Genomic DNA, 24,351 nt, shown 5'->3' on the forward strand with positions numbered 1-24,351 from the left:
GTCATCTATATCCCTATTTTCTGCCTGCTTATTCTACCAATTGCTGACAGAGGCATATTGAAATATCCAGTTATAATAATGAATGTATCTATTTCTCCTTTTCAGATCTATCAGTTCTTGCCTCATGTATTTTGATGCACTGTTGTTGGGTACATACATGCTTAGAATCTTTGTGTCTTCTTGTAAAATTGATCCCTTAATCATTATGTAATGCCCCCTCTTTATTCCTGATAATGTTCCTAGTTCTGAAGTTAGTTTTATCTGAAAATAATATAGCTAGTTGAACTTTCTTCTGAATAGTATTAACATGGCATATCTTTCTATATCCCTTTACCTTCAACCTGTGTAAGTCTTTACAGTGGGTTTCCTGTGACAACATAAGAGTTGTATTTTTGTTTTCATAATCCACTCTGACAGTCACTGTTTTTATGCCATTCACATTTAACCTGATTATTGATATAGTTATATTTAATATCTACTGTGATTGTTATTGTTCTGTAACATCTTTTCATTCTTTTTCTGCCTTCTCTGGTTTTAATTGAGCATTTTGTCTCCTCTCAGTATGTCAATTATACTTCTCTAAAAATGTTTAGTGGTTGCACTAGCCCTCACAATGCACATTTATACCTAATCTGAGTTTACCTTTAAATAATATACTATATGGCTTCACATGTAGTGCTGATAAAAGAGCCATTTCCTCCCTCACATGCTTTATGACATGACTGCCATTTCATTTCACTTATCCAAGTTATTACCATTCAACACATTATTATTGCTTTAAAGGAACAGTTATCTTTTAGATCCATTCAGAATAAGAAAAATAAAAATTTTAGTTAACCTTCATTTAATCCTTCTCCAATACTCTTCTTTATGTAGATCTAAGTTTCTAACCTATGTCATTTTCCTTCTGCCTGAACAACTTCTTTTAACATTTCTTGCAGGACAGGTCTGCTGGCAATGAATTCTCTGTTTTTGTCTAAGAAAGTCTCTATTATCTCCTTCACTTTGAAGCATGATTCTCAGGATATAGAATTTTAAGTTGTTTTTTTTTTCCTTTCAATCCTTTAAAGATTTTACTCCATTCTCTTCTTGCTCATATTTTTTTCTGATAAATAAGGCTGTCGTTCTTATTCTTGTTTCTCTGTATGTAAGGTGTTCTCCCAAGCTTCTTTCAAGATGTTCTCTTTGTTTTTGGTTTTCTGTAGTATGAATATGATAAGCATGAGTATGGTTTATGGGCACTTATACTTCTTGGTATTCTATGAGCTACCCCAATCAGTGGTTTTATGTATGCATTCATTTGGGAAGGTTTCAGCCATTGTTACTTCAAACATAACTATTGCTTCATTGTCTTCTCTTTTCTGGTATTCCAATTATGTGTATGTTGTACCTCTTGACATTGATATTCTGAGATATTCTGTTTGGGTTTTGTGTTAAAGTTTGTTAAGTCTCTATTGCCATATATTCAAGCTCACTGATTCCCTGGCTGGGTTATGTCTACCAGTTTTCATTTCTGTTATAGTGTTTTTTTATCTTTAGCATTTCCTGGTTTTCTTTCTGGTGGGACTGGGGTTTGAACTTGAGGCCTCATACTTGGAAAGCAGGCACTCTACCATTTGAACCATACCTCTAGCCGTATAGCATTTCCTTTTGATTCATCCTGAGTTTCCATTTCTCTACTTACATTACCCATCTATTCTTGATGTCTACTTTTTCCACTAAAGCCTTTAACATATCATAGTTATTTTATTTTTTTTGTTGTTGTTGATTAACAGTTTTATATAGGTAAAACAGGTGTAAATAATCTCCAGATTGTACATAATAGTATAATGCAGTAAAATAATAAGGGGATGGATCTTGGATATTTATTATCTTTGTTTTTAATATAATTTTAGTCCTTAATTTAATTTTTTTTCCTTTTATTTATTTATTTATTATTCATATGTGCATACAATGCTTGGGTCATTTCTCCTCCCTGCCCCCACCCCCTCCCTTACCACCCACAATCATAGTTATTTTAAACTCTTTGATAATTCTAACCTCCATGTCATAACTGAGTCTGGTTTAGATTATATGTATTTTTTTCCTTTTGGCACGTCTTATAAATTTTTTTCCACATTTGGACATGTATCAGTTAGAAGGAACTGAGATAAATTGGCCTTTGTATTGAGGATTTATGCTAATCTAGGTGTTAGGATGTATTTAATGTTTGTGGTAGCTATAGGTACTAGAAGCTTCAAATTCCTCTACTGTCCTTGATTTTGTCTTTCAACATGTAGTTCCTATTTCTGCCTGCTGTACCTTCTAGTTTGCTTTAAGGGAAGTTTCTGCAAGGGCAGGTGACCAGTGTGGGAAGTCTTTGGAAGAAAGGAAGCTTTGGCAACCATGTCTGTGGTTGGGGGTGTGTGTGGGTGGGGGTGAGGAGTGATTTCTCTTCCTCTAACTCAGAGTGTCCTTTCTTCTACTCAGTCCCTTGACTGAGTGCTAGCACCTTCAGACAGGTAGCAGCACAGCAGACCTCTTTGACATTCCTGCTTTACACTGCAAACTTTAAATATTCCAATTTATATAGCACCTTTTGCACAACAGCTATTACAGTATCATTCAGAATTAACTGCTCAACAAATAACTTTTGCACCCCATTTATATCTGTTGGCCAGCTTCTACAGGGAGAGACTGCCTTTTTGGAATTAATCTGGCAGCTAATTAGTAGGATACTTTATACCATGCTCTCAAAGTGTGGTCCATGGAGCAGCACGGACAAGCATTCCAGGGGCTATTCACTCAAGCTGGACAGGCACTGCTTTAGCTTATGGAGGCAATTAATAGCACTGAGTATGTAGTCAGGACATACAAAGCAAGGTTCCCTGGGTCCAATAATTCACTGGTCTACTTAAAGTTTGGTCCACAGGCCAGCAACATCAACATCGCTGGAGCTTATTAGAAGGGCAGAACTTTAGGCTGGTTGTCCTAAACCTGCTGAATTAGATTTTGCATGTTCATAGATATTCCCAAGGAATTTGAAAGCATATTCAAACTTGAGAAGCACTGCTAACCCTCACACTGAGGCTAGTTTTTTCATTACTAGGGATTGAACCCAGGGCCTTGTGCTTGCTAGGCAGGCACTAAACCACTTGAGCCATGTCCCCAGCCCTTTTGTGCTTTAGTTATTTTTTGGATACAGTCTTGTGTTTTTGCCTAGGGCCAGCCTTGGACCATGATCCCCCTATCACCACTTTTCCCATAGCTGGAATGTCAGGTGAGAACCACCATGCCCAGCATTTGTTGAGATAGGGTCTTGCTAACTTTTTGCCTGGGCTAGCCTCAAATCTAGATCCTCCTGAACTGTGCCTCTCTAGTAGCTGTGATTACAAGTGTGTACCACCACACCCAGCTTTAGTTTTTGACATAGGTCTTTCTAACTTTGCCCTGACTGGCCTCAAACTCTTTTTTCCCCTCAAAGCATTTTTATTAGCATTCATTAGTTGTAAAGGAGGGATTAATTGTGACAATTCTGGATACGCTTACATTGTACATTGGTCAGGTTCATCCTACCACCTCGTTCCCTCATCCCGTCCCCCTACTTAATTGCAAAAGGTTTCATTATTCTATTTCATAAGTTTATATAAAGTACATCAACCATATTCACTCTCCTTTATCCCCTTCATTCACCCTCCTTCCTCCACAAGTATCTACCCCCTCACAGAACCTATTTTACAGTCCGATCCCTCATTTTTAACTCCAAAGTCCGTGTTCAAAGGGGTTTCTCCATAAATTACAGCTGTAAATATACTGTACTTTGTTCAGTTTAACCCCTTTTATTATTCTCCTCCCTACCTCTTATTATAATTGCGCCTTGGATGAATCTCAGTGGCTATGATACTGCCACTGCACAAAGCTGGTCTCAAACTCTTAATCCTCCTGCCTCTACTCCTCAAAAAGCTGGGATTACAGGCATGTACCACCACACCCTGCTGAGGCTAGTTTTGTTTGAAGAAACAAGGTAGGCAGAAGAATCTTCTTTGGTGGATTTGATTTGGAGCCTAATTATTGATTTCTTTTAGAATCCTATAGAAAAGAAATTTTGAAAAGGGGTGAGTGGAGAAGTGCACTGACCTAAATGATCAAAATCCAGAGTCAGCAAAATTTTACAATATTTCAGTTTCAAAGAGCTTTACAATTGTCACTTTTCCTGTTTCAGATCTGTGGCAATTCTGACAACACACTTTCCTTTGAAGTGCTTGCAGATCTACTTATGTGGGCAAGGCTTCCCAGGGAAACCCTGTAGTTATATAAATTAAGTGAGAGGAGAATTATCAACCTTCTCACCTAAATTGCTGGAGAATCCCTTTCTTTGGCATACTGTGCAGAGTGGTGAAGAGAACCTTGAAACCATTGCCCACAGCATCCCAGAGCTTTTAATTCCAAAGGCACCTCACTAGGCAGGAACTGAAGGCTTCCTTTGTATGCAAAGCCCTGTCAAGCATGAACAGGAGGTTCTGAGCCCAGAGAAAACAATCTTGATAAGCTGGAATGCAAAGCAACCAGACCCATCATCAACAGCTCTGCTTTCCTAAGAACTTTCTGCTGGAGGAGCTGTGTGCTCAGCAGTAGGATGAATCCAATCATCCTGTAATGACTCAGATGGAGTCATTAAAGACCAACAAATAGCCAATCTGAGTATTGAGAATGTAGATCAAGCACCCATTATTGCCTGTTGGATCAAAGAAAAAAATGCCTACATGTGTATTTACTCAACAGTCAATAATCACTCTGAAAAAGCTGGCAAGTATGAGGAAATAGCAGTCATTTTCAAAGCAAATAGTAATGATAACACAACCTACAGAAGGCTATGATTATTCAGTACCTCACATACCTTATCTCCTTGTATTCTTACTAAGTGGGTGAAGGAGATGTAATTCCACCCAGTGCAAAGAGGAACCACCTGCTTTTCAAGGAGGTTAGGTGACTTATCCAAAGTCATAGACTTAGGAGAGCTGGGACTTGAACTTGGCTTGCTTGATTCCAAATCCAGCTAAATCTGAGCCTTGGTACTCAAAGGGTGGTCTGCTGATTAGTAGCATCGGTATTATCTGAGAGCTTCTTTGAAATGCAGACTGGTGGGTCCCATCCCAGACCCACTGAACTAGAATCTGTATTTTAGCAAGAAGCCCTGGTGATGTGTGTTCAGGTTAAAAAGTCCAAGTGCAATAAAATAAACTTTACTCAATGTGACTACTTGCCTAGATCCACAGCAAAAACAAAAACAAAAGCCAACACCTCAAACCCCATAAAATTAAGGTACTATATCACAAAGATACAATATCACAAAGATATTTTGATCACTTATATTGATAACTTTATATCAGTGATACATTTTTGTTCTTGAGACAACTGGAAGAAACTGACAAAACCATGGTATTAGTAGCAGCAGGAGAACTTCATGGAAAAGGTAAAAGAATATTCACCTTTGAAGATGAAAATCAATAGTTCTAGTGTTTTCATTAAATTCACAGAGATATGCTGATTTTGTACTGTTATCATTTTTTCAGGTTCACCTCTTAGAACAATACTTTTTGTTACCTTGGGCTTACTCCTAAGAAGAACAGGGCTAAGTATCATTGGGATGGTGATCTTTTGAACACTAATGCTATGGCTGGGAAATCCACCTGTATTTCTTTTTTAAAAGTGTATTTCATGCTTACATTTTAGTATGGGTGTGGCCAGTATTTTTAGATTTTACTTCAAGAAAATAAGGGTATGTGTAGCACAGAGAGTTGACTTCCAGAGTACTCATTGAGAGCTGCAGGGTGCTCCACCTTCTCACAAGCAAATGGACTGCTCAATGGGGACTAAGGTCAAGTCTATGTCTTCATTAACTGTACTTAGACTAGAGGAAGTGGTCAGATGCTTGGTTTTCTAAGACCTTCTCCTTATCTAAAGTAAATGCCAGCAGATCTGGAAGCAGAATGGATGCTTATCAACAACTTTGAAACCAAGATTTGTCAAGGATGAAAAATGAAGTTAGATCTAAAGAAATCACATAGTCATGCTACCAGGCAAAAATAAATTTAACCCAAATAAATCAATAGTGAGGGAGAGCATGTTTCCCATTCTCTAAGCAATCAACCAGCAACAATTTATTAAGCACCTGCTGCATGCTCCACACATTCTAGGAGACATTTTAGCAGTATCAGACATCATTACTGCCCTTGAAGAGAAACTATAACAAGGTCATACAGCAAATCATCTACTGGTCTACAGTTAAGCATTAAAGAATGTGTCTGCAAGTGAAAGCCAAGTAGATTTAAGAGAGAGAAGAAACCATGAATCTGAGAAAACCTCGTAAGTAGGAGGCATGTGAGTCAGACCTTAAAGGGAAGAGAAAGTACATTCTAGGGACAAAAACAACAGTAGATGTGTAAAGATAGGGGCTATGAGATGGAGGCCTATAGATATCTGAATTCATTAATGAGATAGTGGCAAGATATGTGCCACTCAAATGTGGAAGTTCAGCATTTAAAATCACATGTCCTGGTGGTATCTAGGCCCTGTTTGGAATCATCTTTACCAGAATCTAGTGGTTTCCGTCAAAGTCAAGAACAACTAAACAGCTAAGCTGGATCATGACCATAAACTTCATGGGGATGGGGTCACAGCTATCTAGTTGAACAAAGGGATGGATATCTTCTAGGAACTGGGCCCTAAATACCTAAATGTATAACTCTGGTTGGGTGTATAAGACTCTTAGGACAGACACTCTTAGATTCTCCCCCATACCCTCTCAGTGCACACTCACCTCCACATGCCAAGGTCAGTTCCTGCAAACAACTGTAGTGCTCTGAGGCTTAAAAAAATCTGATTATAGGGATAAAATTCAGCATATAGAAATGCCTGTGGTTTATTGTCCCCATCTGCAGACACATTGGCTGGAGTTGGGGAATAAATAACCAGCTTCTTTACACAGTTGAGATTTCTCAGGCACATGTTGTATAGTGTCTCCCAGAGTTCTCCAGTGAAAACGAGCCCTGGTTGCCCACAGTGGCCACTTCCTTGATAATGCTCCCCTAATTGGCGTCCTGCTACTCGCTATTTTAGTTCCCACTCCTCTACCAGCATTTTCTGATATCACCTCCCAGGATAACTGCTTTACACTCAACTAAATCCTCATCTTGACTGTACTCAGAGTCTAAGAGTTAAATCTAAAGTAGAAGATCTAACAAAGAGGATCTTTTAAAATACCAGAAACCATATTCTCAAGAGGATTTCTTAGACAGCAAGAAGATAAAAATAACTTCTCTATTCCCCCATTATCTCCTTTTGTTCAAAATATGAAATCTAAAGTTGAAGGCATGACATATTATGACATATTATTCAGGACTTCCCATATGAAATAACAACTGGTGTTGATTTCCTCTTTTTTTTTTTTTTTTGTCTTTTAAAGGTTAGAGATTACTCACCTCCCCTGCCGGTCATTAAATCAGTCTGGCAGGATTCCTCAGTAGTTCTGTGGCCTTCCGGGTATGTGGCAGAGACACAGGTAGTGCTGCAGACAGGCCTGCTTGCTGTGATGTACTACCAAGCAGGTGACTTCAAAAGTCTACTTTAAGCCTACCTTGAGTATCACTTGGGGCTCACACCGAGCCCCAAAGTTAGGTACCAGATGTCACATCCCACCAAGTCAAAGTTGATCAGCTTACCCACATCTCACATTTCCCTAGATCTTGTGCCAAGGGATGCTACAACCTCTCAGGAAGAAAACAATTTCTGTTAGCTTACTTCTCATAGGAGTTGTTAGTTAAATGCTCAAGGTTTGTAGGTCTGATGAGTCCTGAAGGTTCCATTTTTGTGTCCACTTGAAAAATAATCATCCTTTTCCTAATTCTTTTTTTTTTTTGCAGTACTGGGGCTTGAACTCAGGGCCTACACCTTGAACCACTCTACCAGCCCTTTTTTGTGAAGGGCTTTTTCGAGATAGGTTCTCACGATTTGCTCAGGTTAGGTTCGTACTGCGACCCTCCTAATCTCTGCCTCCTGAGTAGCTAGGATTAGCTTAGCTACTGGCCCCTGGCCTTAATTCTAATATCACATTTATCAAGATCCCATGAGCCATTGAAAATTGAGCTTTTTCTTATGACTTCATATTGAAATTTCAAGTTTAAATAAGCAGAATAACCAAAATTTGTCCAAAATGCTTATGCCTGCACGAGTAGAAGAGTGCTCCTCAAATCTAAATGAGATGAGTGGGGGGGTGGGGGCATATGAGATACAAGTCACACAAATGCGATGTACTTAAAAGTCAGATCGCATTAGGATGGGATTGTATTTAGATTATTTGGATGCCTCCTATGAAATGAAAGGAGAATGGGATGTGACCTAAATCTCATCTTAATTTTCCCCTAGTGCAAAAATAATGTGCAAAAGGCAATTGACTGGCCAGACAAAATGCACGAATGCTGCCCTTTCAAGCCTTGGCTCAATCTTTTCTAAAAGTATCTTTTACCTGGATAACTCACAGAAGGGACTGGACTGCCCAAGACATCACAGCACCTGCCACTAGACAAAGCACCCTGAGATGCCAAGAGCAGATTCTAGCATCAGCATCTGCGGAGATGACCTTCAAGGTGCCTTCAAAACCTAAGGTTCTTTGATTCTATGTTCCTTGGATGCAAGCTCTTCTTTTGTCATTTTATACTCAGAAAAGCAGAGCAGCTGGACTAGGCAACAATCTGCTGCCTCCTGCCTTCTCGATAGGTCACTACTCACAGTGGGGTCTTAAACACTGTCAGAAGCCTGGCCTAAGTGGGCAACCTCTTAGGTGTGCTGATAATGTTTACTTTACGACCTGACAAGTCTCAAAGGCTAGTGTCAGTTCAGCTACTTTGCTATTCAGGCAGTTAAACTGCATTCGGTTTCTTGGGTTCCTCTTTAGCAGGTGCGATTAGACCAAAAGGGACCGAGTTATAGGAGGGAACAAAATAACCACATTAGGGAAGATTACACTGGAAACTTTGGTGTCTGCCCAACTGCATCACCTCAGAGGTTGCAGTATTTGTCTCCAAAGTTCTGTAAGATTTTTGCATGTGAACTGCTGTTTTGGCATTTTTTTCATTTTATATAATTTGTGTAGCTGAAAAAATCCTAATAAAAACAAAAGAAAACACATAAGGGGGAAGGTTTCTCCACCTTGCCACTGTTGGGGCCAGAGGATCCTTTGTTCTGGGGATAATTACAGGATGTTTAACAGCATCTCTGGCCTCTTCTCACTAGAAGCCAGTAGTACAGCCTTGGACCATTATTGTGGCAACCAAAAATGTCTACAGGCATTGCCAAATGTCCCCTGAAGGGCACGATCAGTTTAGAATTATTATCTTACAGGTTATTTTTAGCACTATTAACATCCTAAAATGGTTCCAGTAATGGACTTTTGGAATATGACATAAGAACTTTATATGTAAAGAACCAGATAATAAATATTTTAGGTGCTATGAGCCCCATATAGTTTCTGCTGCGTACACTTTTTTTGTTATGATCTTTTAAAAATGTAAAAGCTCATTCAGGCTCAAAGTTAGGTTGGAATTTGCTAATCCATAGATTAGCAAATAGTGGTAATTTCCATAATGATTTAAAGTGTTGACAGTATTTGGAAAAACTGGGATCTAGCTACTGGGTCTTTGTGAGTGAGCCTAAGACAGCATTTAGGCTACCATTCTTGGAAAGCCTGATTTAAACAAGTCTAAGTTAAATTCTGTTAACCTTGTTGCAGTTTAATTCTGTTTAATGTATTTAAACATAAACAGCTTAAATAAAACAGAAATTCAGTATCTGAACAAAATGAGATTCCTTAGTAAATAGAAAAATGTCTCCTTGGTGAGGATGTATCCTGCCCTTGGTTTGGAATTAAACATCCTATGAGATTCCTCAAGAAGAGGACATTGTATGAAGGAAATGCTCCTACCCATTTTTAAAACCAAAGTATATTTCTATATGACTACAGAGGGTATTAAGGAAGAAAAAATGATGTTTTGGAAATAGAAAATCCCAGAAACTTCCTGTAAAATTATAAAAATTTAAAAAAATGTCATTTTGAAAATACATTTCAAAGTAGCTTCTATAGAATTTTCTTTATTCATCACATAATGTTTTAGTAAACTAGGGAAGGTCTATTCAACAAGTATTTATTAAGTAGCTACTATTTGCCAGGGACTGTATGATGTCCTAGGCTTGAATCCACCTGGACCCCTGCTGATGAACAGCACTTCAGTAGTAAAACAGCTATGTTCAATCATCCAGAGATTGTTTTCCAGTAAAATATTGTATATTGCCAATTACACATATCTAATGCTTTACTTTGTGTGCTTGGAGTTTCTATACGTACATTTTCATGAACACTAGACAAATCTGCCAAGAAAAATGTCCTCATCATCTAATTACCCTGGTTAGGACAGCAGTATTGGATGGGATAGGAGACTTTGGTCAAGTATACTTCACCTGGATAACAAAAAAGTACATTTTAAATCATTCAATTAGTTTATCAAATGAGAGGCAGTAGGTTATAGTAAAAAAAAAAAAAAAAGCACTGGGCTTGGAGTCTAAAACCCTACATGTCCCAGTCCTGGTTCTGTCCTTGTTTTTTTCTCCAGCTAATTTCTAAGGAGTACTTTTTTCTTCATTTGTAAAATAGGATAACAGCACTCTTCCTAGTACATTTAAACATCCTATGTGTTTATAACCTGTGAAGTAGTATAAAGGTGATAACATTATCATAAAGAATCAGCCACACTGATTTTTCATTTTACAGGGATGATTCTGGAATAAATCAAGTACTATCTTGGTCGATTATCAGTGGGAACTTCTTCAAATTCATTTTAGGTGATCATGAAGAAACTAGTCATAATACTTGTGAGGTCCTACTTTGAAATTTGCTAAGATGAACATCATGGATTTTCTGTTAAAAGACACAATGAGTTAAATTTAATTTTTTAGTGAAATAAAGACTTTTGAAGATCAACATTTATTTAAAGAATTTAAAGAAATTAAGGGCTGAACCCTTCCTGCACCATCAGGCTCCTAATTAAAGTTTTGCCTCATAGCCTTCAGAGGAAACCTTTGCTAGGGAGAGTCACACCTCATAATATGGGGTAATCCTACACTACAGGGTCACAGAAGTGTGGTAATAACATCACTTACTCATTTGCACAAATTTGAAAAGCACCTTTGAGTAAGGATCAGTGGCATTTTCAAACATAGATATTTTTCCTGTGATACTCTCAATTATGTTTTTTTTAAAAAGTCACCCTGCTTTTTGTGAGGTTTCTTTTCTTGTCATTACCCCCTCTTAGTCTGTTTTTGGTCAGCAAATAGCTATACTAATATTGGAAGGAGGATCTCCTTCATTGAATAGGTACAACCTCCAAGACATTATGCTTCAGATACCCTACACAGCCTTACAAGTTACCTCCTCCAGTTTGGTAGTCCTGAGAAAGCCTCAAACCTTGCTTATCCTCTGTTTGATTTTACTTCAATGTGATGCCATAAAACAGGCAAAGACTGGTGTTGTGTACAATGTTATCTGTAGGTGCTATCCTTGATACCAGCAATGAAGTATCAGAATAACACTAGTAACAGCAATAACCATGACTCTTTCACTCCTAACACCTTTTGTAAAGGACAAGTCATCTTGTCTTTAAATGGAAAAAAATAAATGTTCACTCCCACACTTTAAATTACCATGACGACTGAAGGTCCATTTTCCTACCCCCTGTACCACACCTACCAAAAATAGGGGTTGGATGTAGAAAGAAAAAATGGGTATATAATTTAAAACCAAAGGAAATTCACTGGGTTTCATAAATATGGGTTTTTATAAGCTTTATGAACTTATTTGAACAGAAAGCCATCAGCTAGAAATGAGTTATGGTCACTATTTAGTTTGGTTTTGATAATACCCTTATACCCAGAACATGAAAAAATATCTCATTTCTTTTAAGCGGTCGACTGACTTGACTACTGTCCTTTAAAACTGCCCTTTAGACATGTAGGCAAAGCCAGCTTCCCTCTCTTCAGTGCAATATTCCTATGTTTTTCTATCATGGACTGATCAAAATCAAATAGGGAAAAAGAATCCAGTTGTTTTTTTTTTTAAAAGATCTGATGTGCCTGTTGATGTCTCATTAACCTTGAGAGTGAATGTAACTGGTGACTGCCCGTCACAGTGGCATGATGATTTGTTGGGGGGGGGGAAGTCAATGGAAACACCTCCTCAGGGGAAAAAAAAAACAAAGAGAAACATCACTTACTAGAGTATCCATCAAAAATGAGACATTTCCAACTGTCAAAACTGGTTAAATTATAGTTTCCTTAAGCCTGTGATGAATCTACTACCTGTTTTCTTGGGGAAGCATTTGGAGCAGTATTTATCTGTGTCAAAATATGCTCAGTGAAGTGTTGAAAAAATACTTTGACGTTGGAAGTATAATCACAAGAAAAAGCATCTCAGGATTAATGTTAATAAGATTCTGCAATAATCGAGTGTGTGTGCTGATTTGTGTGCCATTAAAAATATCATGAGCTACTCAATGTGGGAAGGTCCTAATCCCATGAATCCCCAGCCAGATTTCCCTCTTTACTAATTGTTGATTGATAACATATCAACAAACAGAGCAAGGAGAGAAATAATAGAGGGAAATTAGCTTGTCTCTGAGGATAAAAGGTTATCTGGAGAGGAAAAGAGGACTAACAGGTCCCCCAAGTAGCTGGAGCCCCTTGGGATAAGTAGACCAGAAACCTAAAGGGCTTCTAGTCCCAGATCTGAATCAGAGACCCACACAAAACCAGCACCTTCCATTCCTCAGCACCAGTCTCAACTGGGACTGCTTCCTATCTACCTCCCCAGAAGAGAATCTGAAGTAAACAAACCCGTGGTCCTCACTGAGGATTCAGATGGAACATTCTCACCTATTTTTGCTTTTCTCCCTCATGATCGCCACTGTCCAATCTCTACCTCGCTCCTCTGCTTTTCTTAAGAACTTCTTGAAAGTTATCATCATTAACCTCACTTTTCACATCAAATTCCCACCTCGGGCTGATGGCACAACCAGTTTCTGTGAGTGTCACCCTCTAATCCACTGCTTGGTTTCCTGTGCTCTTCTCAGGGCCACACAGCCCTCTCTGCCTTCACCCTCCTGGTTCTGCCCCTCACCCCTATGCTCAAATGCACCCAAATAAAAGTAGATCGATTGGTTCCCTCTTTTCCCAAAGAAGTTTTTGCATTTCAAAGGACAGGAGCTACTGTGAAAGATCAAGTAACTACGAATTACAAACATCATTTCCTACCCCCAAATACAGATATGGCTACCTTGTTCTGGAACGAAAGGGCAGCAGGGCTGCCCCGTTCTCGCCAGGGACCACACTTTCTTTTCTGGGTGGGTGGGTGGGGGGGCATTTTCCTCCCCATTCCGTCTCACATTCTTCACATCTCTCTCTACCCTCCCAAGCAACCCTTCCCAAAACACTACCGGGAGGAGGTAAAGGAAGGGCGAAAAAATTGGGGACAACGGATCTCTGAATCTCCCCTCCTACACACACACACACACACACACACACACACACAGAGCATAGTATTTTGTTCTCAAGTAGCGGGACTTTCTTGAATGTCTTGTCTGTTCCGCTTGTTCTTGGCCCAGTTACCCCAAAGCCTCCCCGCCCCCAAGCCCACTGCACCCAAAACAAGAGCACCGACCACAGCACTGTGGCCGCCGCCGCCCCAACTGTTGCAGCAGCTGCGGGGTGGCAGCGGCGACAGTGCAGGCTGGGCCCGGCCGGGACCCGGACGCTCCCTGCCCGGGAGGCTGGAAGGCTCAGGGCGGCCGCCTAGGGGCGCGCAGTGCAGGGGAGTCCCTGCAGCAACCGCCCGGGATAGGAGGGGCGGCGCTCTCAGCCGGGACCCCGCGCAGAGCCAGCCCCGCCGCGGTAGCAGCGCCGGAGAAGGCTGCCCGTGCCCGCCCCGCTCTCACCTTTAAGATCAAGTCGGTGTGATGCTGGTCCAGCATATTGGCTTTCTGGAAGGAGGTGACGATGACCCGGCCGTAGCGGCCAGGGGTCTGCAGGTCTGAGTAGAGCCGGTGCTTGGAGCGGTTGACCGGGAAGAGGCTGTTGACGAGGTTGCGCTCGATCTTGGCCAGGCTGTGCTGGGGCGCCAGCAGGTGCTCCACGCTCTCTTCGACCTGGTAGCGGCTGAAGCTGGCGCCGAGCAGGATGGAGATGAGCACCGGCGCCGAGGCGAAGAAGACCGGGTGACTGGCAATGAAGTGGCCAAGCCGGGAGAAACACGTCCTCAAGCCCCTGTGCAGAACCTGCCGCAGCATCCTAGAGCAGAGCGGGCGCGGGAGGAGGGCGAGGCGCACGCTCGGCGCGGGCTCGGGCGGCGACGGCGGCGGCGGCGGCGGCGGCGGTGGCGCCCGCGGCGGCGGCGGCGACGGCGGCGGCGGAGGCAAGACCCTGAGCTCTCCCGGAGCCGCGGCACCACCATCGGGGAGTCCCGCGCCGCGCCTCGGGAGGGTCCCCTCGAGCTGGAGACACGCCCTCCTGCCCGCGGCCGCGCCCGCCCGGAGAGCCCCCCAGCCTGGCGGCCTCCGCGCCGCCCCCACCCCGCCCTACCGGGTGCCCCCTTCCCACCCCCTGATGCCTCCCCGCCCCGGGGGTACCGCGCGGCACCGTCGCGTCCCTTGTCAGCGCGGGCGGGGCCGGGGACAGCCCCCACGGCGCGTCATGACCCCACTCACCCGACCCCCGAGGCCAACGACAGGGTGGCGCGGGGAGCAGCGGCGGCGCTATCGCCAGGAGACTCTGCGCGCCAGCCCAGGAACACCAGGACGGAGAATTCCAGGCTACACCCAGTCCCCTCCCCTTCTTGCGCTCCCCTCCCCAGGCCCGGCCCGCCTTGCTCACCCTCCCCTCCCTTGCCCTCCTCTGGGGAGACCCAGAGATAAAGAAAGAAATGGCCCGGATTTTTCAAACAAAAAGTAAAGAGTTCTCCCCTGCGGGGGTGGGGGGGGGGATAGGGAGGTGGGGGGCGTCGGGCCGACCCGCCTGGAGCGGAGTCTCTCCACAGGCGGAAAGCAGCAAGCTGAAGACTGCTTGCGCCCTGGCTCTCGCCAGGCTCAGGTGGTGGCGCGCACTGGCTGGTGCCGAGAGGGGGTGGGGAGCGAAGACGCTCGAGCGTGGAAATCACGCCTCCTCCCAAGTAAGAGCCATTTAAGATAGCCCCAACACTGCAGCCTAGGTGGGACCATGGGGATACGGGTGTGCGTCTGGAGCACGTCCACCCAAAATGTGTCCGTGAAGAATCTTTTCTACCGCGCCCTAATTTAGGTCGCTCCAGAGTGCAGCGCTGGGCAGTTCTGCTGCAGGACCCCCAACCTCACTACCCAGTCCTCCAATAATAAAAGTGCTGATAATGACGGTCGGTGGAACCGTCTGTCACCAGGGCTCCAAGCTCTCTGCCCTGCCTTCTCCTCCTCCTCTCTCTGTCGTCACCGGCAGGTCTGGGGGACCTGGTACAGCGGAGCTGGCGCGGGCGCCCCTGCGGGTGTAGAGTATTTGAGAAAGCCTGGTCAGGGAGTCAGTAGCGTTAACCCCCTTCTCTCCCTCACTCTATCTTTTCCTCCTCCACACGCGAGTGTGTGAGACTGGGGAAACCTTATCTCAGACCTGGAAAGATACAAGTCTCCCAGCGAGTCGAGCCGCAGGGGGCGCGGGGGAGCCCGGGGGTGCCGACTGCTTGGCAAAGTTGGGCGTGTGCGCGCCAGCCATGCGCTAGCAGGCAGCCACTGTGGTTCCCCTCGCACTCCCCCTCGGGAGATTTCCCCGAGAAGGCGGGCGCCGGCTTCGGCGCGGGATAGACCTGCGGCGGCGGCGGGAACGGCCACGCACAGGTACAATTTAGCGCGTTTCTTTGCGCTCTCCAAGCCCCTGGGTCACTCCACTGCAACGCAAACCGAGCAAGATCTCGGAGTCTCGGTCACTGAGGAGTCCTGTCCAGCCAGGGTGGGGACGGGAACCAGGGGCACGAGGAGGGGTCCTCAGGCTTTGCGCTTCAAGTGCTGGGCCTCCCCATCACTCTTCTCCGGTGGTTCTTGCTCGGCCTCTCAGCGCCAACAATCAAGAGGGAGGCGGCGGCGGCCGGAGGCGCGGTCCCTGGAGTGTGGCCCGCACTACTGAGGATGGACATGCATATTAATCAAAATTGGAGGCAAAGGGAATAAGGAAAGGAGGAGGAGGAAGAGGATGAGAGGGAGAGCTAAGGAGGTTGGAGGGGGAGAGAGAAGAGAGGAGGGGAGACTGGGAGAGGGGAGGGGAAACAAGGGGAGGAGAGTCGAGAGAGGAGAGGGGACATCAGGGGAGGGGAGGGGAGAGGAGAGGAGAAGAAAAGAGGAGAGCAGAGGAGAGAGCTGAGTGGAAGGACGCGACTCAGAGTCATTTTCTTAATGTTCCCATCCCAGAGTCGCTAAAGCCCAGCGGCCCTCCACTTCTCAAACTGAACTTGGGAACTTGCACGTTGGAAGCAGGAAGTCGCGGACTGGGAAATCCTCCTTTTTGATTTTCCCCTCCCTTCCCCCATACCATACCTACTATTCCCTCAGCAACAGCTGCAACCGCTGTGCTGCCCACTCCAGGGGTACACTTGTCCTGCCGGGCCTGCGCTTCTTAGGTTCTTACACCGTTCTCTCTTTTTTTTTCTGCTCACCTTCGCTGTTACCCACCTCACTCTGTTTCCGATAGCTCCCCAGGACGCCTAAATCTAGCAGCTTCCAGCTAACAGCCCCCTCCTGCTCCAAATTGCCATCCCCAGGAAGGACACATCATTGAAAGGGGCTAGAAATTCCCATGCCACACTCCATTTGTGCCCTTCCCTCAGCATCTTAATTTCAATTCGTGGAGACGCCGCTGCTCTGCAGCGCTTTGCTGATTCACGATGATCGCGGAGGGAAAAGCCTCATTGACTTGTGCCCCTGCAAGCGGCAAGGCAAGCTCGAGTGGGTGCGAGGGCACGTGCTTTGGGAAACCACCCACGATTGAGCAGCTGAGGTGCTAAATGGCACGGCGGATACCCTGCATAGCGCTTAGTTTGGGCATACAAAAAGATGGGGGTGGGGTTGGGAGGCTGGGGAAATACTGAGCCCAGCTCTTTTCCACTGAGCCAGCGGCAGCCAGTGGGTGGGCATCTCTGGAGATGCCTTAAATGGGTCTCTGCGCAGAAAATGAACAGGGATGTTTCCTAGTGCCAGCTCAGAGATAAAAGTAAGAGAAGGGAAACCAGCCCATAGGACTACTTGGAAACCTTTAACGTTTTGACAAAGCTCTTTTCATTCTGAAATCTTTGTCCTTCTAAGTGTTTCCCGCCCAACGTTCCCCTAGTCCCTAGAATTTCTGGCCTTTTAATGCCAGTGCTTTCGCAGGCTGAAGAGCAGGAGTGTCCTCTCTCAGTGCCTGGGCTAAATCTTAGAGCAGGAGACACTCAGTATTGCTCAGCTAGCCGTGGTGAGAGTACTGTCCTCCCACAAGGAAAGGGCCTTACCTTTGAGACCAGGACATTAGCTTGTAATCCCCCCCAACTTTATTCCTAACTGTCCTTATTTTGGAGGAACTTCCACCCTGCTTGTTTTGATTCAGACAGAACTACCTGAGAGTGGATCTTTAGCTACTTTTCATTGAGGACATTGCAGTTGGTTAAAAGAAGGGAGGGAGGGAGAGAAGAAGAGAGGGGGGAGGGATGGAGGAAGGGAGGGAAAGAGAGAGAAAGAGACAGAGAGAGAGAGAGAGAGGGGCAGAGAGAGAGAGAGAGAGAGAGAGAGAGAGAGAGAGAGAGACCTCTTCTCCATTTTGTTATCTCCTTTGATCCAGACTTCCAGGGGAGCATTGCTACCACAGAAATCAGTTCCTGACATCCAGGAGCTGGCCTGGTATTATCAGCTGGGCCCTGGTGTTGCTAGTTGCTGGTTGGGCACTCATAGCTAAGCTTTGGTGTTCTTGAACATAGACTGTTTCCCAAAACACTAATGTCAGACAAGGGCATTCTGTAACTGTGATGGATTAAGACAAAATGAGGATCACTTCATAATCATGTCTGAGCACAGACAAAACATGAACCTGTTCAAACCACAAAAATGGCCAAGCAGATCCTCATCCTAGCTAATGTAAGTGCCTATTGTGGTTTTTAAACAAATTATACTTTTAGCCTTGTTCTAAACCTCTCTACCTCTAGATAAAGACTTCTTAAGACACCCAATCATAAAACTATCCCTGCTTGCTAAAAGCCTCCACTCTGGAGCAGGGACCAGTGACTTAAATTTCCAAGTCACTTAATGCAAACCATATCCTTTGTAACAGTCTCTTATTGAAATGCCCCTTAGGTCTTCATGATGTGTGTTCTCCTGCACTGCAGTGAAAAATAAACCCAGCTTGGTCAATTACTGGTGTGAGTGGAAAGTAAACTCAGCCTGGTCAACTCCTGGTATGGTCTTGGCTGGTCTTAGGCACTATTAATGTATATACAATGTTTACACACTTTCTTTTTCTAAAATTGAGGATGATTAAAAAAACATTGTTTGGTCACCACTTTTTCCCATTAAGAACATGAATATTTTCTCATGTCAGTTGATATTGCTATAAAATATTTTGATGGCTATATAGAATTCCATCATACGAACCTTAATTTATTTAACATATTGTTAGAAAAAATTTAAAATTTTCTTTTATATAAAACACTGATCTAAACATCCTGTACATAAATGTCTGACTGCATCTCTGTTTATTGTTTTTTTTTTTTTTTTTTTCCTTTTTTTTTTTTTTTTCCGGTGCTGGGGACCGAACTCAGGGCCTTACACTTGCCAGGCAAGCTCTCTTCCACTGAGCTAAATCTCCAACCCCTCTGTTTATTGTTTTAAGGATCAAATATTCACCACTACATTTTAAGTAGAGTTTTCTGAACAGATACCTTTCTAATTATTGTTAAATTGGAAGAGACAAGGACATTCCTTCACAAGGATTAAATTCTTTAATAAAAGATTGAGTTAATTCCACTTTGCAGATATTTCTCTTATCTGTTATGTTTGCAATCACTCTCTTGGCTCAATCTTGCTCAGAGATGCCAGAGAGATTGATCATAGTGTTGAATGGGGATTCAAAAGAAAAGGTTATTTGCTTTATTAAGGTTAGAAACAAGGCTCTACTCTTGTCTAGCAAATATATCAAGCATTAGCTTTCAATTATACCACCAATTTTTGATTGAGAAACAACAAAAATATTTAAATGCATGTATCTTAAGTGTAAACAGTTCTCCGTCAACCATGAAGTCACTTTGCATAGCAGGATCATGCAAAGGATGTTTGGGAGGCTGCAGTTGAAGGTGGTATTTCCTAGAGCATGTTTGCGTTACTTTATATGATACCAATCTCAATTACACTGATATTTCCAAGTAATATAATGCTATGACTGTCATCCTTAAATATCTAGGAAATTTATTGGAGAGTGAAAATACATGTGGGAAGTCCAAAGTGTCACAAGGATTATCCTTTAAAAGCAGGGAAGCTCCCCTGGCAAACATCACCATTACCTTGAGTGGGGGTTTCATCCTTGTTTTAACCAAAAAGCTGTTTTATGCAGAGCAGCACTGTAGTCCCCCAAATGTTACCCCAAGGAAAACTTCTAAAGATAGTTTAAACTTGCAGTTGAAGAGAGAAAGCATGTGCGGCAAGCCTTAATTGTCTGTTTAAGATGAAGAGACACACTGCTATGTATGATCCCTGCCCAAAGTTGTGCTAATTATACATCTAAGTCTTTTAGGATGTTCTGCCAGCCTAGCAGGCACTTGGTATTAACATGAATCTTTTAGAAGAATAATCCATTATGGCATAAGGAGAAACGTCATAAAAAGAGGGGGCTCTTTCGTGCACTGGTCCAGGGGAGAATATTTTGGCACACATTATATAGGTGTGCTCAGAATGCTATTGGTGGGCTGAGGTGACCAGGTCCAAACTTGGTTTGCTTTTATCTTCTTACAGAAAAGTATGGCCTTCCCTTCTCTTTTCAAAATCTTTCCATCCTTCAAGGTTTTCCCCAAATCCCAGCTCATATATCTAATGAGAATTCTTAGACTTCCACAGCCAGATTAACTTTATTGAGCAATTTTATTTGAATTATTTCAGTGAGCAAATCCCTACTATGGTCGACAATTAGAAGAATTGAGGGAGATTCTGTTCTCTCAACTAATTTGTAGTCAAATGGGGCTCAATAAACATAGGGAATTAAAATAGGAACCTGTAAAAGGTAAATGCTGGAGAAGAGGTCCCATCCCACCAATGTGTGTCAGTTCATAAAAGGCATAGATGGGACTGGGCGGGGGAAGCTCAGTGGTAGAGCACTTGACTAGCATGCGTGAAGCCCTGGGTTTTATTACCAGTACACACATGAGAATCATAGATGATATTTGGTTGGCCATTGGTCTTAGAATACCTTTAGCCTAAAGTTAGCATCTTGCTTGCTGTTCTGGGTTTCTTTCTGATCTAATGTTTCACATATATTATGTATACTCCTATTCTCTTAACAAAATTTTAATTTCCTCGTGGCTAAGAACCTTACCTTGAACTTTTGATTCCACTTTGAGACCCTCAGTGGCAGGAACTGGCACAGACAGGCTTGAGTAAATACATGTTGGTGGCTCATTACAGTGAAATACATAAAGTGCTCAAAGACGATGAGGATGTTGCCACATTCAGACAGTTTTTAAAGCCAATTTGTTGATAGGTGGTTTTTTAAAAAGGAAGCAGGTAACAATTCTGATTCTGGATATGCAAACATCTGTTAATGTACATGAGAAACTTGGACTGTAAATAAAATGGATGGGGGTGCTTATTTAAAAGAAACTATTTAAATTGGCTGAACACATTTTAATATGCAAATGAATGCTGCTAATTGTAAGTGAGCATCTTTTCCCTAAACTGGGCCGAATGAGACACTGGTTAGAAACATTTTACGATGAATAGTTTGAGGCACTGGGAACACTGAAAGCACTAAAGTGTGCATGCATTTAAAAACTGATCTATAATGCAAGTGATTGAGCAGGAAATTGTGTTTCTGTGCACATTAGCTTTTCATCGTCTTTTGGTCCCTGGGCTGAGCTGGTTGAGGTCCCCTTCCTCTCTCTTTTGTGAAGTGGTACTAAATTTTGAACTTGGCCAAAGAGGATGATTATTCCTTACTCTTGGTGTATTTGAGTCATATCACTTTCTTAATAGCAAACAAAGTGTAATTCCTGCTTGTCATTAAGCCAAACTAGTTTTCCCTTCACTTCAGGTAAATGAGGAGAGTTTAGGTACATTATTCACTTTTCAGCACCAGGGACAGATCTGATTAAACCTAACTACCCCTACCTTTTCCAGTCTCTATCACTTGCAAGTTGGTTTTAGAGAAGTTTTAGCACTAAGGAGGTTCTTTAAACTAATATAATCCAGAAGTTGATCATTTTTTTCTTAGCCAGGCCAATTAAAATGGAAATAAATTGAAATTGGTAGGTCACTAAACCAATATGACATTTCAGGTTATGCTCCATACTTTATGCCCATATGATGTGTTTGTCTGGGAGAGGGAAGCATTTAAAGAGAAATGTTAGAAATGACAAAATATAATTTCTTATGTTTTAGGAGTAATTGTGTGGAAAATTTACAGGAATGATAGAAAATGGGGAAGAGAACATTTTATGCATTTTATGTGCCATGTTGAGCCCTAGATACTTTCAAATGTCTTAGCCTATGTAATTTGCAAAATCACTTTGTAGGCTATTAATTATTTTCAAACCCATTTTGAAGAGTGGAAATTGAGGATTCAAGGAATTAATGATCATGTCCGGGGTTACTGTAATGGAAGTATAAATAGAAATTAGGATTATCTGATATCAAAATTCATGTTTTTCTGTTCAACCATTCTGTCTTTAAGCAGAAAATCACTTGACTCCTTTTCTAAAATGCCTTGACTTGATATCATAATGTGTCAAAAACATCTTAATCAGATAACATAATATGCTATGAATATTATAAACAATTTAATACTATTTCTGTATTTGCTAATCATTTTAATAGTAATGTCAAATGACAATATTGTGCCCTATCCATTAATCAGTTTTTCAGTGTTTGGATTCATTTCTGATGTTGACACTCCTTAGAGGAGTTCTGTGGACCAACAAAAATATTGTTATGGAACCCAAAATGTTTGCTGATCTAATTCAACCCACTCTTTTTGCAGATGGCAAAACTTCTGGAGTACTTGTCTGGATTCTACCAAGAAAAATTCCTCAAAATGTTAAAATAGAAAACTGTCAAGTAGTTCCAAAATACATAACTGAAAAAGCAACCAAATAAACTCTGACCTTATGCCTGCTGAAATACTTCCGTTTTTTACTGGTTCACCAGTAGTCACTATAGTGCTAAGGGAAAGCTTCTTTAATTCTCTTTCTTTACTTTACTATGTAAAGTGAACAGACAATTCTAATCACCAGCTCCATTGTCTTGTATTTGAACATAGGGACATAATAAACCAGGGGGTTTCTTGATACAACTCTTAGCTTCAGGGTAATCTTTCTTTGAGGTTTGTATATTTAATCCTTTTAAGAATCGTACTGCAGAGCATAACCTAAGAACAAAGCACTTCATCCCTCTGTTATTAGAATTATGTACTCCTTGCTTTGACTTTTAAAAATGACAAGGCTACAAGGTATTCTGTTCCCCATGGCTGATCATTTCTTTCTAGTCAATGACATTATGTTGGTGAATTAATTAATGGTAAAATCTTATTTACATATTCACAAATATTAGAATTGTAGAAAAGTTAAGTCAGGAGGTACTTCCTAGGAGAGCTAAGTTGAGGAATCAAAAAACCAAAGGTCCCTTTTTGAGACAAAGCACAGGACTTGGCATTTCTAGAGCTGCTGTGTTTCCATCTTTACGCATCTTCTAAATATTGGAACAGGGGTTATTTTGGCTTGCTAAGCAGGTGCTCTTACCATTTGAGTCACTCTACCAGCTTTTTTGTGTGATGGGTTTTCTTCGAGATAGGGTCTCACAAACTATTTGCCCAGGCTGGCTTTGAACAGCCATCCTCCTGATCTCTGCCTCCAGAGTAGCTAGGATTATAGACATGAGCCACCAGTGCCTGGCTTATATACACTTTTGATTGGTTTTTATTTCTCTCCCCTCCCCTCCAAAAAAAAAAAACCCCCTCCATTACATCCGTATCTTTGTTTCAAGATCTTTCTTTGGGGGAACCCAACCAAAACCAGGAGATGACATCCAAATGGAGTCTCGAAGGTTAGCAGTTAGTCAAACCTAGTGAATTTAATGGTATATAAATTATACCTCAGTGAATATTTTTTTAAAAGAATAAGCCATTGTTTGGGGGAAAAATGACAGATTAGAAGCATCTACCATTTTGACTCCATGAATGAGAAGAATTAGGTAGCACAAGTGAGATTATGTTCTGAAGAGAGAGAGGAAGGGTATTAGGAATCATGAAAGGAGTGGCAGGACAGCAGACAAACATGGAGAAACTGAGGCAATAGAGAAAAGCAGCAAATAATTCCAAGCCCTGCCCCTGGCTCCCTAGGAGGGGGAAGGGAAGCCAAAGACACATTCACAAGGTAAGCCAGACAGCCCTGGCAACAGACTGGCAACTGTAGCTGCAGGCTACACCTTCTGCATGCCTTAAACCCAGTGTGGGGATTTGGAGAGACAGTGACTGCTCTAGCATGGAAGGCTAGCTTTGGTAAAGAAAGACATTCAGTAACTTCCCTTATCTCAGAGGGTGATAGCAAGGTGCCATCTTGAAAGTGAGATATGCTGGAGGCTTGGAAACAAGAAATAGTTATGGCTCAGGGAAACTTGGGGCACCCAAACACAGTGTCTGGGTAGAAGACAGCCACTAGAGGTGATCAAGGAGAGAGAGAGGGATTGACATAGTCCCCCAGAAAAACTTAAGCAGCTGGGAGCTCTAGAAGTGATAGGTGTAGTGATCGGAGGCCCCATCCTCCCTGGTAAGGAGTAAGTCCCATTACCTAAGGGTCACAGCAGGGAAAAAAGCACCCAGTCTGTGGCTAGCATAGTATTTGGTCCGCAGGGCCTAACTTCTGGCTGCATGTGTTGGCTGCTAGGTGGGTCAAAGCTTTGTGTTCAGAATCTCTGAGTCATGTGATATCCACAGCTTTCTTATCCCCACCCCCAAAGGGAAGTAAACTGTCATGCAAGTCATGCAAGTATTAAAACTCACTCCCAGGAGCTGAATCCTGGCATGTGTGTGCTGTCA

At 42.6% G+C, this 24,351-nt stretch overlaps 1 protein-coding gene and 1 long non-coding RNA gene across 2 annotated transcripts in view; one reads left to right on the forward strand and one right to left on the reverse strand.

Annotated features, from left to right (window-relative positions):
* Nucleotides 1-14,416, reverse strand: part of Ptchd1 (patched domain containing 1) — a 59,382-nt gene extending 44,966 nt beyond the window's left edge. The window contains exon 1 of the mRNA XM_074062488.1: nt 14,016-14,416. Coding sequence (XP_073918589.1) covers nt 14,016-14,366 — 351 coding nt within the window. The 5' untranslated portion in view covers nt 14,367-14,416. The remainder of the gene's footprint in view (nt 1-14,015) is intronic.
* Nucleotides 14,417-15,121: 705 nt separating this feature from the next.
* The window catches only part of LOC141419694 (uncharacterized), a 279,913-nt gene continuing 270,683 nt past the window's right edge, over nt 15,122-24,351 (forward strand). The window contains exon 1 of the long non-coding RNA XR_012444313.1: nt 15,122-15,935. This is a non-coding gene — a long non-coding RNA (uncharacterized lncRNA). The remainder of the gene's footprint in view (nt 15,936-24,351) is intronic.

Source organism: Castor canadensis, chromosome X (genome assembly GCF_047511655.1).
Source record: "Castor canadensis chromosome X, mCasCan1.hap1v2, whole genome shotgun sequence".
Taxonomy (NCBI): Eukaryota; Metazoa; Chordata; class Mammalia; order Rodentia; family Castoridae; genus Castor; species Castor canadensis.